Below are 17,640 nucleotides of genomic sequence, written 5' to 3'. Positions count from 1 at the left end.
AGGAAATCAAGCAATGAGAGAAACATTGCCGACCTGGATGTAGAAGTTTACAAGTTGATTTCTTTTTATTTGAGAGAAGGAAAGAAAAAAAAATAAGTAAAGGAGAGGAAGAAAGAGGAAGAAAAAGAGGGAGAGTAAATGGAAATATTGCTTTATTTTGAAAAAAATTGGGTATTAATGATGGCCAATCAATGTTTCATTTAAACTTATGGGTAGGTGTGATGTGGTATTGACAAGAATGTATATTTTGTGTATTTGAAGTGGAGAGCTCTATAAATATTTATTAAGTTTACTTGTTCTGGATCTGAGTTCAAGTCCTTGATATCCTTATTAATATTCTGTCTCATTGAATCTAAGTCTCATATCTGGGTGTTAGGATCGTTAGCTCTTATTGTTGCATTGATCCTTTTATCACTATATCTTTGTTGCTTTAAAATCTATTTTATCCGATACGAGAATTGCAACTCCTGCTTTTTATTTATTTATTATTTATTTTTGCTCTCCATTTGGTTGGTAAATCTTTCTCCATCCCTTTGTTTTGAGTCTTTGTGTATCCTTGCATGTGAAACAGGTCTGGATGTAACATGCCGTTGGGTTTTGGCTGTGTCTTTTGATTGGGGGATTTAGTCAATTTAAGTTTAGGGTTACTGCCATTTGATGTTGACTGGCTGTTTTATCCATTGGTTGGTGTAAATTCTTCTTTATATTGGTGCTCTTTACTTTTTGGTATATTTTTAGAAAGGCTAATACTGGTTGTTTCTTTTGTGTGTAATGCTTCTTTCAGAAGCTCTTGTAAAGCAGGCCTGGTGGTAATAAAATCTCTGAGTTCTTGCTTGTTCATAAAATATTTTATTTTTCCTTCAGTTGTGAAGCTTAGTTTGGCTGGATATGAAATTCTGGGCTGAGGGTTCTGTTCTTTGAGGATGTTGAATATTGGCCCCCACTCTCTTCTGGCTTGTAGAGTTTCTGCTGAGAGATCTGCTGTAAGTCTGATAGGCTTGCCTTTGTGGGTTACCTGACCTTTCTCTCTGGCTGCCCTTAGTATTTTCTCCTTGGTTTCAACCCTGGTGAATCTAACGATTATGTGCCTTGGGGTTGCTCTTCTTGAGGAATATCTTTGTGGTGTTCTCTGTATTACCTGGGGTTGAATGTTGACCTGCTTTGCTAGTTTAGGAAAATTTTCCTGAATAATATCCTGAAGGGTATTTTCCAGCTTGGATTCATTCTCTCCGTTGCATTCAGGTACACCTATCAAACGTAAATTTGGTCTTTTCACATAGTCCCACATTTCTTGGAGACTTTGCTCATTCCTTTTTATCCTTTTTTCTCTAATATTTTCTTCACGTTTTATTTCATTAAGTTGGACTTTGACCTCTGATATCCCTTCTTCTGCTTGAACAATTCGAGTGTTTAAACCTGTGCATACTTCTCAGAGTTCCTGTATTGTATTCTTCAGTTCCATTAATTCACTCATACTCCTCTCTAAGTTGTCTATTCTCAATAGGATTTCATCAAACCTTTTTTCAAAGTTCCTAGTTTCTTTACGTTGGGCTACAACATGTTCTTTTAACTCACCGAAGTTTGTTATTATCCATTCCCTGAAGAGTGATTCTGTTATTGGGATGCGCTCGTTCTCCATCAAGCCTTGTTCCATTGTTGATGTGGAACTGTGATCATCTTTAGAGGGAGAGGTGTTCTGACTTTGAGTGTTCTCAGCCTTTTTACGCTGGTTTCTTCTCGTCATTGTAAATTTATCCTCCTGTCGTCTTTGAAATTACCAACTTTCAGATTAGGTCTCTTGAGTGGACGTCCAGGTTGTTAGTTCCCAGGGCCAGAGCAGCGGCGTTAAAACTAATGGTGCTTTTCTGCCCAGGATTCTCCTGTCTGGCTTCCTTCTTGTGTTCGTAGTAGGCAACTCTACCTTCCCGGGACTCCAAACCTCGGTCAGAAGGGGAACCGGTCCCGTTTACTCTGCGCCAAGCACTGCTGTGCCTAGGTGCTGTCACAGCCACTGTGCTGGGCTCTGGTGTCCTGCTGGGAGGACCTGTGCGGGTCCTCCGAACCTGTTTACTCTGCTCCGAGAGCTGTCGCGCTGGTGCCGGCGGAACCACTGCGCCGGCCACGAGAGTCGCACTGGCAACCCGTGTGTTTCCTCCACTGGGGGATCTTCTGCTCCGTGAGCGACCAGAATTTGTCTGAAAGTGTGGCGTCCTCTAGTTCTCCGCACCTTCCCTGAGAGCTGCAATCTCGGGATGTTAGCGATCGGCCATCTTGGATCGTTCTCCTTTGCTTTTCTTATTGCTCACTCCCTAGTCTTTTGTTTCCTCCTATTTTTATTCTTTTTTTTTTTTTAATTTGAGATGGAGTCTTGCTCAGTGGCTCAGGCTGGAGTGCAGTGGTGCAATCTCAGTTCACTGCAACCTCCGCCTCCTGGGCTCAAGTGATTCTTGTGCCTCAGCCTTCCAAGCAGCTGGGATTACAGGTGTGCACCACCACACCTGGCTAATTATTGTATTTTTGGTAGAGATGGGGTTTCACTATTTTGGCTAGGCTGGTCTCGAACTCCCGACCTCAGGTAATCCTCCCCACCTCGGCCTCCCAAAGTGCTGGGATTGCCAGCGTGAGCCACGCCTCTTCCTATTTCTTTATGCATCTTTTTCTCCTCACCTTCTGCTTCCAGTTAACTGTCAAGTGCCTCCTTGTCTTTTAATATTTGGCTTGTGTCAGCTTTTCCTGAATCTTCCAGGTAGGGATGATCTCTTTCTCTCATGAGTACTGTACTCCTACTGCCTCCTAAAAAGTTCTGTCATGTCACCCAGACCGTCAATAAATATCTCTCACACTAGACTGGGAATTCCATAGGACAGGGATGCTGTCATTAATATGTGTGTCTCCAATCCTAAGCCCAGGCCAGGGGTTGGCACAAAGTAATCACCCAATAACCATTTGTGGGATACACAGGATGTTTTTCCTACTTGTCTGAAATTTTGCCTTTTACTATACACCATCTCATGGGAAAGGTGCATCAAGAGGAGCCACAATTCATAAGGCACCAGTGTTAAATTGTCACCAAGGATTTAAACAAGAAAAGATTCAGGAGAAGTCCAGGTTTGGGTTTAAGAATACTTTGATGTTTGAGATTTGTTTTAGTTGCATAGATTAAGGAAATAGATAGGCTTGTTCCAGTCAACAACAATTTCTATGTGCTAAACACCCGATAAAGGGAGTAGAGCAGAATAAATAATCCTCAGTCCTTGTCCTGCAGGAATTCACTGTCTCATAATCAGCTGGGGACACACACACACACACACACACACACACACACACACACCTCAAGAGAGTTGCAAAGTGCCAAAGGGCTCAGAAGCAGAGAAGTTTCCATCAGGAGGTTCCAATTGTGAGGACCTAGGACTTCCTTCAGGAGAATAGAATTTAAGCAGAGATTTGAGGAATATTTAAGACTTTTGTAGGTGGAACTATGGGAAAGGTATCCCTGGCAGAAAACAAACACAGCCCAAGGAGAGGTTCAGAGGTGGGGGAATGCCAGGTGTGCCCAGTGAGGGTAGAGCCCCTGTCACTAGAGCACTGGGTATCAGCAGAGGGTGTGATAGGAAGTCACTTTGGACAGGCAAAGGCAACTAAGGAGGCTGGGGATTTAAGATTTGATGACATCAACAATGGGAAGCTTTTTGGAGATTTTAGAGGCGGTTCTGGTTCACGTTTATTTGCTCAAATTAAAAGAGTTTTTGTTTTTAAGAAGAAATTTAGTAAAACCCAAAATAATGACAAACAAAAAAAAATCACTCAGCTCTGTGAGATTCACTATTCAGCTGCTAATGAAATATTTGTATTTAAATCTGAGAATGCTTACCGGGAGAGAAAGAAATGTGTTGAAAAAGTCGGCAAAGATTTCATCCTCCAGCAGAATTATAAGATTTGTAGACCTGATTATCTCTATATGGAGAGAGAGAAATAAAAAAATTAAAAAAAAAAGATGAACCAGAATTGCATTCAGGTTGAGAAAATGATCAAATGGATCATTTCACATGGCCAAATCTCAGCATGAGGACAGCCTTTAGGGCCATCCAATTCAATCCCTCCCCTTCTCCAGGACTCTCTTTTTCAATATCGTTCTGCTTAAAGACTCCCAGCTGTGGGGAGCTCACTGATGCACAGGGATGCCCATTCCATTTATGAAGAAGATGAAATGGTTAGAAAAATTTCTTTTTTCCTACTGTGACTGAGTTCTTTTACCTTGTTTCTGTAAAAATTATGCCCTCTGAAGCTTGAAAGAATCTACTTAAGTCCCCTTAAAAGGGACGGTCCTTTCAGTATTTATAAAGACATCACAGACGTCTGCTCACCTCCAACCCTGCTGGCTAGTCACTAAGCAATTCTTCAACCCATTACTCATACGGCCTTCTCTTCATCTGGTTCTCTCATTGGCTGGAGTGCTGCCCATAATTGAAACACTGCAGATGCTTCCCAGAGCAGAACATAAGAGAACTCTTGCCTAGGTTGCTTCTGATGCTAGTGCAATGGGGCCTGAAGTGGGGTTAGCTTTGGGGGCTCTCACATCACACTATTAACCCCATTATGCTTTTACTTATATAGTCACTTTTCAGAAACCCAGGGGCAGGAATTTACATTTATTTCAGTCAAATTTCTACTTGGTACGTTTGGTCCAACGTTAAAGCCTGTCAAGAGCTTTCTTGAATATTAATTTGATCATACAACGTATTTATTAATTCTACTGTCTATGCTCCTTAGAGCAGAAAGTTCAGCTAGAGAATAATAAACTAATCTTTTTATCAATGGCCCAACATCACTTCATCATACCCAAAGTTCATAATAAAAGACTGAAAAATGGGTGCAAATATTATGTCCTAAGCTCATGTTTCAGTCGAATCTGATGAGGATAGTGCCACACATACTCACAAACAGGTAGTTATGATAACATAAGAAACCTAAACAATCATTTTTCCTGATGACACTGGGTGATTATTGGCTTCATATGATAGAATTAGAAACTCTTGGCCTGGTATGGTGGCTCACGCCTGTAATCCCAGCACTTTGGGAGGCTGAGGAGGGTGGATCACAAGGTCGGGAGTTTGAGACCAGCCTGGACAACATGGTGAAACTCCGTTTCCACTAAAGATACAGAAAATTGGCCAGGCATGGTGATGTGTGCCTGTAATCCCAATTACTCTGGAGGCTGAGGCCGGAGAAGTGCTTGCACCCAGGAGGCAGAGGTTGCAGTGGGCCAAGATCACGCCACTGCACTCCAGCCTGGGCGACAGAGTGAGACTCCATCTCAAAAAAGAAAAAGAAAAGAAACCCAGACAATCAAACATTGCTGTGAGTGACAGAGCTGGCATCAGCACTTGCTCTCTGTTCGCAGACATCTTTTTTCTTGCTGTTATGTGTTATGTGTGTTTTATCTGTACCCCTCCCAAGCCCTCTGCTCTTCTTTTTTCTAAGCAGTCCTTGATTTATTTAATCTATTCCACATGGATCATTTCAAAATCTGTGTTTTCAGTCCAGACTTCTGTCCATGGCTGGTTTGTTTTTGTTTGTTTGTTTGAGACAGAGTCTCGCCCTGTCGCCCAGGCTGGAGTGCAGTGGTATGATCTCAGCTCACTGCAGCCTCCACCTTCTGGGTTCAAGTGATTCTCCTGCCTCAGCCTCCCAAGTAGCTAGAATTACAGGTGTCTGCCACCATGCCTGGCTAATATTTTGTATCTTTAGTAGAGATGGGTTTCACCATGTCAGCCAGGCTGGTCTCAAACTCTTGACCTTGTGATCTGCCTGCCTCAGCCTCCCAAAGTGCTGGGATTACAGGCGTGAGCCACAGCACCTAGCTCTGGTTTTAAATATACATGAGCTATGGGACAGTTCTACACGCACATCCATCAAGCACTTTCATCTCAACATGTGCAATGTGTCCAGGCCTCCCAGCCTGCAACTTTTCCTACATTCCTGGTCCCAGTTACTGGAATAATCATTTATTAAAATATCTAATCCAGAAAGCTGAGACTCTTCTCTATGTCTCTGTCTCTGCCCCTGTCTCTCACTCTCACTCTTGCTCTTGCTTTCTTGTTCTCTCTCTTTCCCCTCCACGCCCCCTACATGCAATGGGGGACCATGCTATATGGTTTCTCTTTGTACCTATCTCTTGAATCTGTCTTCTCCTCTCCATCCATGAAGTTACTGTTCCATTACAGCCCTCTACACTCTCACCTAGACTACTGCATCAGCTTCTTAAATCATCTCCCTAGCTTCTACCTCTTGCCCTTCCAAGCACCCTCCACATACTGCCACCATTATCTGTTGATATTATTATTGTTAAAGTCTTTTGAAATCTCCTCTATGTCTTAGAAGGTAAAGCCCAAACTCCTTAGTATAGTATCTGAGGCTTTACCCCACTTGGCTTTTGATCTTCCTCCCAGCCTCATCTCCTGCCTCTCTGCACACTCTGCCTCCTGTTTGCAAGCGAAGCGAGGCATTACTGAGAGTACCTGCAGCTGCTAGGTACTCTCACTTCAAACCTCCATGCCTTTGTGTCCATATTACATTGCTTAAAATGTTTTCTCAAGCATAGTCAGCTTCACAGATTAATAGTCATCCTTTAAGAACTGGGTTACGTATAATCGTGGTGAACCAAGAATGGTAGAATCTACCGCAATGGCAGAATTCATCACGGTCTCCCTACACCATCGTGTACATCCTCCATCGTTACACTTAGCAAGTTTTATTGTTTTTATCCACTGAAATATCTGTCTTTCTCATCAGACTGAGCTTGTGAGAGGAGGGACTTCGTTTTTGACCTTTCTTCCTCTAGACTCTAAAATTGTTTTTACAGTGTCTAAATTCTGTAAATGTAGAATAAATTGTTCTTTCAAAAGATAATCTTCAATCTTTTTTTTTTTTTGCCAAAGTATCACTCTGTCACCCAGGCTGGAGTGCAGTGACATGATCTCGGCTCACTGCAACATCTGACTCCCAGATTCAAGCAATTCTTGTACCTCAACCTCTCAAGTAGCTGGGATTACAGGCATGCACCACCACACCTGGCTAATTTCTGTATTTTCAGTAGAGACTGGGTTTCACCATATTGGCCAGGCTGGTCTCAAACTTCTGACCTCAGATGATCCACCTGCCTCAGTCTCCCAAATTGCCGGGATTACAGGGGTGAGTCAGTGCTCCCAGCTGATGATCTTCAATCTTTTGGACTTTTGTTTATCAGTCATAGAGTCTAACAAGGACTTGTTGAATGAATACATTACTGAGCCCATCTGAAAACAGAAAAGTGGGGTTTGGCAGAAATTCCCTAGTGATTGTTTTTCACAGCTACACACACTGCTGGTGTCAAGGGGCTTGCCTATTCTAGGGCTTGCCATTGACAGGACAGTCTTAAGGAGATATAAAAACGAGGCTCTGAACGTCCTTCCCTTCCTCGTCCTCCCATTTCTCCATTCTTGTTTTTCCTTCTTACCTGTTCTGCCTTCAAACTTCCTAATAATTTGAGAAGGCTTTTAGCACCAGTTTCACGTCGTAATAATATTGACTTGGCAACAAATGAAATCACTGCATAATCTCAAACCCCATACCAGTCTTCTCTCTGGAGAAGAGATGGCCCAATCCACAGTTTACTTTCTCCCTCTTGCCTTAGTTGTCTTATGAATAAGGCCCTGTCCTATCCTCAAAGATCTGGTGGCAAAAGATAGGAGGAAGGGGAAGAAGAAGGAGAAGGAAAACAAAAGCATGAATAACACAAAAGTCACATATGGTGCCCTTGAGTTGCTCAGATCTATTAATAATTGGGAAGATGAACGTTTGCCTTATTTAAGGGACTCAAGGCCTTGGAGACATCCCTCACAGAGACTCACCAGCACTGTTCATGTTGCTCTTTCTGACACAGTGATTTGTTAGGGGCAGAATTATCTCCAAGTCAACAGAACTTGATCCCTTGTGAACACATAATGACACCTTCTCTAAGGGGTTCCAGATTCTGTCAGGCAGTGACCTCCTTACCTCTGGTGTAGACCTTAATCTGAAGATAATAAGTTTTTATCTCACCTAATCTGCTGAATCCCCTTGGACACACAAGACTCCTCCTCTACTTAAGCCTTTAGTTCATAGTATTTCATTTGACAAGTTCTTTATAATTGTGCCCAAGATCTCTTGTCTCCTCCGTCCTCTCCCATGCTAGGGTGACTTTTGCGTTGATAAACTCAGCTCCTACGAGTCTTGTAAGTGATTACATTTGATGTGATTTTAATAAGCAATATCACCCGGATATTCAGCCCATTTAAAATATCAACCTCCATGGCTTGAGCCCAGGAGTTCAAGGCTACTGTGAGCTATGACCACACCACTGAACTTCAGCTTGGGCAGCAGAGTGAAACCCCATCTTTAATAAATTAAAATTAAAACACTGGCCTCCAAGAGGCTTGAATTCCCTTCCTCTGAAGGCTCTTCAGACACTTGGTTTTCTCATTAAACAACTTTTTGTTTTTCCTGCTCTTCCCTAATAGGAAGTAAATGTTAAGATGAAAGACCAACAGCCCTATACCCCTTAAAAATTTAGCCAAGAATTACTGAGAATAGAATTCTTCAGTATCACACCCAGAGAAGGATTAAAGAATTTAAAAGTCTTGGGATTGTAGGGAAGTTTGTATAATGTCTAAAAGACCTTCCCATGGGGGTGGGGGGAAAACTGGAAACTGGAAGGATTATTGCTAATAATGAATTGTCAACAAATCACTTATATTTGAAAAAGTGCATACTTTCTTTAGCACATATAAAGACCAAATACTGCATTTTAAAGTGATTTTAGTGAGCAATTCTTTCTTTACATCTTGATGTTTTATGTATCGCGAGATGAGTTTGTAGCTTACCCTACTTTTTCAATCCATTATCAATTACCTTATTCATCAGTTTAACATACACACATCTTAAGAGAGTTCAGGGTGAAGCACTGCATGGTTCTACAATATCATATTATTCCTTGAATTATGAATTATTTTGCAAAATAAATAGAGTTGTGGTCTCCTCCTAAAATAATGGCATATACGGTAGTCATATATACCCACATTCCTTAAGACGGAATGCTTTCAGACTGTTTTCAATCCAGCTGTGTGCACCTACTCTTGAGTCCTAATTGCTGCCCCACCATCTTTCCCACAGCTCAAAAAGGCTGACTACTGAAGTCGTTAACAACCCAATGCGGTCACTCTAAAAACGGTAGGGATAAAAAGCCAGTATCACTGGCCAAAGCTTGAACTGTATAACGGTTAGATCCCTGACCCTTTCATGACCTTCTAGTTCCCCAAAGAAAATGGCATCAGATGTCTCCCAAATGTGTGGTAATAAGAGTTACCTTACTGATAGGGTTGTTGTTAAAAACCTAAATTGCCAGGGCCTTCCCCTGGCAATTCTGATTTAGAAGAAATGGGGCTCAGGAATCTGTGTATTTTCCAAGTGCCCTGGATAAGTATCATCAGGCAAATATAGAAAATATTGGGGCCAAGATACAGTGCCTCACATCTATAATCCCAGCACTTTGGGAGGCCAAGTTGGGTGGATCACTTGAGTATGGGAGTTCGAGACCAGCCTGGCCAACATGGGAAACCTTGTCTCCACTGAAAATACAAAAAAATTAGCCAGGTATGGTGGTGTGCACCTATAATCCCAGGGACTCAGGAGGCTGAGGCATGAGAATTGCTTGAATCTGGGAGGCGGAGTTCGCAGTGAGCTGAGATCACCCCACTACACTCCAGCCTGGGCAATAGATCTGGTATGCAAAACTCTGGGCATTTATTTTATCCAAGTGCACAGTTACCCTGGAAATGATAGCAGGTCTCTTTGGCAAAAATTAGGAAGAATATTCACGGTAAATACTTGCAAAATATTGCAAGATTCTTCATAATGGGTAAAATGCTTTTTCATTTCAGTGCTACTAGGTCTGACTCAGGGCTGAAAATTGGATGAGGGGCCTGATTCTCTACCATGACAGCTCATTTTAGGCTCCTGCTCATTTATTCATTCACTCAACAAATATTTATTGGGCATGTCTATGTGACACAAACTCTTCTAGGTGTTTGGGATGCATCATTGAATGAAACAGTCTAAAATCCTTGCCATCACAGAGCTTATACTCTCCAGTAGAATGTTATTGAATGACCACACATTTTTTACGGAACTCCTTGATCAATAACCACCACAAAGAATCTGTGGGTTAGATCATTCAGATAACCACACAGGCTGAGCTGCCTATTAGAATAACCACTCTTGTTTTGTTTTTGGTGGCTAACATGCCCTCCAATTAGAAATCAGAGCCAATTTCAACTACAGCACATCTTTTTCAGCATTTGTGGTTGTCCTCATTGTGCCACTACTGCTCACACCTGCTCTAGTGAGTGAGTGTTGTCATAGGCCCCGCCATGCATAATCTCTCACTGCTCCTGAGCTTCTGAGTTTTCCTTCAAGATGAAAAGTGTTGGGCTGGTCATGGTGGCTCACGCCTGTAATCCTAGCATTTGGGAGACCAAGGCAGTTGGATCACTTGAGTTCAGGAGTTTGAGACCAGCCTGGGCAACACAGTGAGATCCCATCTCTATTAAAAAATGATTTTTAAAATTAAATGTGTATATATATTATATTTAATTATATATTATATATTTACTTTAAAAATTAAATGTATATATATTATATATTTACAATTTAAATGTATATATATTATACATTTAATTTTTAAAATGAAATGTACATTGCGGGGCACAGTGGCTCATGCCTGTAATCCCAACACTTTGGGAGGCCAAGGAGGGCAGATCACCTGAGGTCAGAAGTTTGAGACCAACCTGACCAACATGGAGAAATCCCATCTCTGCTAAAAATACAAAATTAGCTGGCCGTGTTGGTGCATAGTTGTAATCCCAGCTACTCAGGAGGCTGAGGCAGGAGAATCACTTGAACCCAGGAGACAGTGGAGATTGTGGTGAGCCGAGATCATGACACTGCACTCCAGCCTGGGCAACAAGAGCGAAACTTCATTTCAAAAAAATATTAAATATACATTATATATAATTAAATATAAATTTAGAAATATAAATATATACATAAAGAAAAGTTCTGGGTGGAGGATCTGATTGCTGAGTCTAGGACAGGTGCTCATGTCCTTACTGCCAGGCCCAGGAGAGGAACTGTCTGGCTCCCCTGGGCATCCATGAGGAGACAGTCCCTTCAAGACTCACACAATAATTTTTCACTCCAAATAGGAAAGATGGTCAGAGAGTGAATGACCAAAGGGTTTTGAGATACACACACATACCTCTATGTTAACTGAATTCTGTGCTTAGTCATATGCACCTAAGTTTAACAGGAAAAAGAACTACATGATGTTTTACTGGGTGCTTGGACAATACTTGCTTATATACTTTTCCTGCTCTTCTCTTTATCTCTCTGTCACTTTGCTTAAATGGGTCACTCAATACCTGATGGAGAGCGAGTGCCCTTTCCAGGCTCATGTAAACATGGTGCCCTCTGCTGCACAGTGGTGAACATTACATTTTTCTTCCCAAAACTCCACTCTGTAATTTGAAGGTTTTGTTTCTGTTTTTCCCCAAACATAATCTTCAGTTTGTTTTGCTTTCCAAAGTCATTAGGATGACTGCCAGAGTGCTCACACCTGCAGTGACATGAGGCGTACAGAAAGGCCCTTATCATCCAAACAGTAGGTCTGTCTATTCCACCATCGTATCTGGCCTTACCCGTAATTCTCTGTGGCTTTGTAGGCCCCTGCTAATATTATTTTACCTGGAAGATACATGCTGTGAGATATAATATTTGGAGGCAATCATTTACTACAAGAGATGAATTTATTAGTATTTAACAAGGCTTTGAAAGTACTCAAAATGGAACCAGCCTAAGAGTTAATAAGCAGTTTTGGTATTTCTTCAGCTTTCATTTCTGTGGAGAAATAGTATCTTGAAATACTAATATTTGGGTTTTGCTTCCCAACCCTTGTATATGACTTTTCCTCAGTTTAGTCAAAGATACTGCATCAAGATGAGGTCAGATTATAATAGCAAAAACTAAGTCAATTTTAGGTTAAAAAATATAAAATATGCTTTTAATATCAAAAACAGCGAGGCGTCTCCAGGCATGGTGGCTCACAGCTATAATCCCAGCACTTTGAAGGGCTAAGGCTAGTGGGTCACTTGAGCCCGGGAGTTCAAGACGAGCCTGGGCAACGTGGCAAGACCCAGTTTTTACAAAAATCAAAAAGAAAGAAAATTAGCTGGGCATGGTGGTGCCACTTATAACCCAGTTACTGGGGTGGGTTGAAGGGGAGCTGAGGTGGGAGAATTGCTTGAGCCAGGGAGGTCGAGGCTACAGTGAGCTGAGATGGCGCCACCGCACTCCAGCCTGGGTGACAGCAAAAAAAAAAAAAAAAAAAAAAAAGTCGGGGGAAGGCCGGAGTGAAGTAGAAAACAACTTTGCATTATCAATGGAAAAGCATGTACAGAGGAGCAGATTCCCTGCCCCCTCAACCTCAAGGGTACTAGAGGAGGCTCAACAGAGCTAGAGGAAGGAGGAGCTGCAAGGCAAATGTATCCAAGGTTGTGGGGGAGAAACGAGGGGCTGGGAGCCAGAGGTGGCAACCAGGAAAAGGGCAGAACCTATAGGGGACACTGCAGAGCTCCACTGGTCCCCAGGACCAGAGAGAAGCACAGAAGCTGAACTGCACCTGAGGCCTATTTTGTTTCTGTACGAGGGACCCCTGCCCATCTCCAGTGAGGAGCAGCATTGCTGTCTGATCATCCCAGTGATGCTGGTGTTCGCTTTCTTTGGAAGCTGCCTGCTGGTCACGCGGTGAACGTGCGGCACATGCAGGCCATCCCACGATCTGTGATGTGGCTGAGCCCCCTCTAAATGACATTGGGAAGGACGCTCCACCCCCACAATAACTCAGAATGCCCATCAACTCCCAAAACCAGGGGGTAAAGGTCCCTGACAACCAAACAACTCATGCCTGCTGCACCTTCACTTTTGACTGAGAACAAGGAAGAGTAGGGCCAGAACCAAAAGATGCATTTGTTCTAGGAACCAAAACAAGAAGGATGATAACTCTCTAGAATCCCTGCCCCCGCCCTCCTCTGTCCTAACTGGATGCTTTAGTCTTGACCGGAGTGAGGGAAGCTTGACAGATTCTTCATGCTTTCTTCATGAAGGCACTCTTTGTAAGCCCCCAATAACTTTACTCGGAGTTCTACCCTCCTTGACAACCAGCTATAGCATTACGTGACATAGCTAAATAATCTAGCTACCTTAAGCCACTTTCTTAATCCTTATCACTCACCTCTAAACCTCCCTGATAAGACATTTGTGAGGATTTAAAAAAATATATGCAGCATAAATAAGCCATTGGACTTTATTATACACAAGAACCAGAAAGGAGTGGTTCCAGTTGAGTCTACTCCTTGGAAATCAGTAAGACATGTACAGAGCAGTGGGCTGAAAGACCCGAAAGAAGAAGTGCCAGACTCTACACTCGAGGAGACTGGGCTGAAGAAAGTCTGGAAGCGGATGAGCCTTTGAGCCCTCACTACGTGCAGCGTGTTGCTTTGCTCTATTAAACCCTGTAGAGGGCGGGGCACAATGACTCACACCTGTAATTCCAGCATTTTGGGAGGCAGAGGCAGGCAGATCACTTGAGCCCAGGAGCTCGAGACCAGCTGGGGCAACATAGGGAAAACTCATCTCTACAAAAAATAAAAAATGAGCTGGGCATGGCATGATGGCTTGCACCTGCAGACCTAGCTACTCGGGAGGCTGAGGCGGGAAGACTGCTTGAGCCCGGGAGACTGAGGCTGCCATGAGTGATTACTGCATCACTGCACTCCAACTGGGCAGCTGAGTGAGAACCTGTCTAAAAAGAAAAAAACCCAAAAATCCTGCAAAAGAAGGTAGCTTCAAGGGTCTGATGTTTTATTTGATAAATCACAAAGCAATCAAAGGAAAGACCTCAGGAACATTCTAGGAGCTCTCTAGAGTCAAAAAACAGTCTCTTAAATATGAGCATTGAAGAGGTCCAGACAAAGAAAGAATGAGGAGGTGGTTATTATCATGGGTACATTCTTATGTACTAAATATAACTAGTGGTAGACATTCTATGTGCTGGGTGAAGGATATTTATAAAAAGGCCTAAAGGCAGGATATCATGAATTTATTTTAATGTTCTCATGGGAGGAGAACGAGGGATGTGGAGATGTGTGGGGCATGCAGATTACTGTTGCTGGAATTGAGGAGAGAGCGGAGGGGAAGGAAATACTTGGGGAGCTGAGAGTGAGGGTCATAGCTGCATGTCTTGTTTCATTCTCCCGTCCTCTGCACACTGTTCAGGAAATGAGACTGAGAGAACCTAATGGAAAGGGGGCTTTGCCTGTCCCAGAGAAGTCTGACGCCTCATGACGGCACGCCTCTGAAGGAAGGATGCAGGATTCTCCTGTCTGGAAGCTCCACCTCCCACAACGTCTCATCCAGATGTCCTGCTGTATGCAGATGATAGAGAACCAATTGCGGCACATCCAGGTTCAGGCCTTAACAAAAATGTAGCAATAGCACCAAAAGGAGAAGCCGTAGATCCAGATCATCAAAATGGCACTGAAGATCACATGCCAGCAGAAGAAGGTGGTGACAAACATAATGTCATTTCTGTCATCATCCATCCATTGATAGCCAGAGATTGGTTTGAACAGCATGAAGCCTATGTGCATTAGCCAAGAGCCTGTGACCGTACACAGAAAGGCTTTCATGATCCAGATCAGTGGCTTGTTGGGAGCCCACAGCTCTGCGGTCACCACCAGAGTCAGCAGGAGCATGGCCTGTGTGAGCAGCACGTGAGACTGAAGCTCCACTCCTTCTGTGTCCTGCAGGTGAGACACCATCAGGGGCAGAAATACGAACATGCCCAGAGCTTGGGCACCTTGCTCCAGGGCAGCACATCTCTTGGGCAACAGGTTCTGGCTCACCACATCTACACACCCACTCAGCAAGAAAGTCATATAGAGAGTGAGATGCTGCCACTGTTTGCGGAACATGAAGTTTCTCTGATGATACATCTTGCTGATAAGTACGAACTGTCTAGGAACGCTGTGCAACTCTTGGGCTACTAAAACACAGGCGCTCAGTATCTTCAGCAACCCAATGTAGTTTATTTGCCGTAGCTTTGCCCATCTTCCTTTGCTCCAGGGATGGCGTGGTGGATACTGGACAGGGTGATTGCATATCAAGGCTCTGGAGACAAGTTGTGCATGATAAAGTCCATAGAAGAAGAAAGACAGCCCTGGGTACAGATGACCCTCGAAGCCTCCCATTGAACTGAAAGTAGGTCTGGTCAAAGGCAGAAGCAAAAGGCTCAGGAATGGCCATTCACTCAGGGCCACCTCAGGCTCTAGAATGTGGAGGGAGCCTCCTGAGGCTTACTTATATTCTCTATCCAGCCCACTGAATCCACATACAGAAGGGAAATGGATTTGGAGGAGGTCCAAACCTCAAGTGATCCGCCTACCTTGATCAGGTAGGGTGGGTGTCATGGTTTCTGTCTGGTCTTCTGCTCCGGTTCATTGGTAATCAGCTAACCATTGACAAACAATAAAATAAGCATTTTTTCCAGCATAACGCTTGAGTGTCTGCTATTCTCAGAGACTCTAGTAGAGGGTCTCCCCGCTTGCCTCTCCTCCCACTAGCCCTTGACCCCATTACTACCTTCCTTACCTCCCTCCTGTACTAGTCTGTTCAGGCTGCTATAACAAAATACCATAAACTTGTGGCTTATAAACACCAGAAATTTGGCTAGAAGCAGTGACTCATGCCTGTAATTCCAGCATTTTGGGAGGCTGAGGCGGGAGGATTGCTTGAGCCCAGGAGTTCAAGACCAGCCTGGGTAACATGGTGAGACTTCATTTCTACCAATTAAAAAAAATTATTTGAAAATTAGCTGGGTGCAGTGGTGTGCACATGTAGTCTCAGCTATTCTGGAGGCTGAGGCAGAAGGATCCTTTTATCCCAGGAGGTAAGGCTGTAGAGAACCATGATCGAATCTTGTGGCCTTTCATTAGTCTTACAAAGGTAGTTTCAGGCCGGGCACAGTGGCTCATGCTTGTAATTCCAGTGTTTTGGGAGGCCGAGGCAGGTGGATCACTTAAGGTCAGGAGTTTGAGACCAGCCTGGCCAACATGGTTAAACCCCACCTCTACTAAAAATATAAAAATTAGCCAGGTGTGATGGCATGTGCCTGTAATCCCAGCTACTATGGAGGCCGAGGCAGGAGAATCACTTGAACCCAGGAGATGGAGGTTGCAGTGAGCAAAGATCATGCCACTGCATTCCAGCCTGGGCAGCTGAGCAAGAGTCCATGTCAAAACAACAACAATAACAAGTTATTTATCTTCTCTAAGACTCAATCGCCTCACATGTAAATGAGGAATTATGGGGATTCCACAAAATATTGTATTTTAAAGCAAGTTATAAATATAAATACCTAGCCAGGCTTGGTGGTGTGTGCCTGTAGTCCCAGCTACTTAAGAGGCTGAGGTGGGAGGACTGTTTGAGTTCAAGACTCCAGCCTGGGCGACAGAGTGAGACTCTATCTCAAAAACAGAACAAAACAAATGCCAAAACCTAAATAAATAAATAAATCATTTTATATGGAATCTATGCATTGTATTATATTACATTATATGCTAGCTATATTACATGTATAAGAAGTACATATAAAATAAATATATTAAATAAATAAAAACTTTGTTCATCTCAGGACTGAATGAGGCCAGTAAAGCTAATTTCTTCCAAATTCCTCTTTTATTTATTTATTTATTTTTTTTTTACAGATGAAGAAGCTGAAGCCCACAGAGAAGTGACTCACAGGATGTCACATGGTTAGCAGGTTAGTTGGTAACAAAATATATGCTGAGATGCTCAGTCACAAGGCAGCTGTCAACAAGAAATACAAGAACACCCCACCTAGCTCAGCACCAGGCACAAAAGTTAAGTGGGCCAGGGCTGTCACTGCAGCCTTCAAGAGCCCTTCCTCCCAGGGAGCCCACAGATTCACGGGAGAGCCCAGCACTCGGGCAGGCCTACGGGCTGGATCTTGCTGTTCGGTCCCACACTGTCTAACCTCTCGGTAATATTGCCAGGAGTAGAGACCAGAACTCGGGGACAAGGAGAGTCAGCACCAAAGAACAGCAACCATCTCTGCACAAGTGTCTCACATGAACAGACACCCAGTGCTATGTTGTATAAATCCTGAAGTCTAGAACACAACTGAAAAAAGCTTGAAGCAAATCTCCAATTGTTTTGAAAGCAGAAGGGAAGAGGCTGGTCAACATGGGGTCCAGAAACACAGATATTTAAAAGTGAGAATTTATCTGACTTCATCCAGTACTGGCCAAAGAGAAAGATGTTATTTGGGAGAAAAAAAGCAATTATTACAGAAGTGAAATCTTTTTGGAGAAGAGACACTTTGTCTAGCTTTTCCTTTACCTGCTGTATTTTTCCTGTGCATTCACCCAGTATCTATATTCTGAGTCCATGTTCACCAGGAGGTACTAATTAAGGAACCCTGATCCCAGA

General features: G+C 43.2%; 1 protein-coding gene across 23 annotated transcripts in view; it reads right to left on the bottom strand.

The window, feature by feature from the left end:
- Positions 1 to 17,640, bottom strand: part of RGSL1 (regulator of G protein signaling like 1) — a 140,324-nt gene that overhangs the window by 73,344 nt on the left and 49,340 nt on the right. For 21 of the 23 annotated variants that reach the window (XR_013528977.1, XM_078355067.1, XM_035279747.3 and 18 more), the window contains one exon: positions 3,872 to 3,954. Coding sequence is in view for 21 of the 23 variants with exons in the window: in XM_078355067.1 (XP_078211193.1) it covers positions 3,872 to 3,954 (83 nt within the window). In the remaining 2 variants the exon portion in view is untranslated. Of the gene's footprint in view, positions 1 to 3,871; positions 3,955 to 7,889; positions 7,933 to 17,640 lie in introns of those variants that run through there. The other 2 variants (XR_013528978.1, XM_035279749.3) reach the window with 2 other exon arrangements.

This window comes from Callithrix jacchus, chromosome 18 (assembly GCF_049354715.1).
Source record: "Callithrix jacchus isolate 240 chromosome 18, calJac240_pri, whole genome shotgun sequence".
Lineage (NCBI taxonomy): Eukaryota > Metazoa > Chordata > Mammalia > Primates > Cebidae > Callithrix > Callithrix jacchus.
The sequence above is the reverse complement of the archived record's forward strand: the minus strand, read 5'-3'. Positions and strand labels throughout refer to the sequence as shown.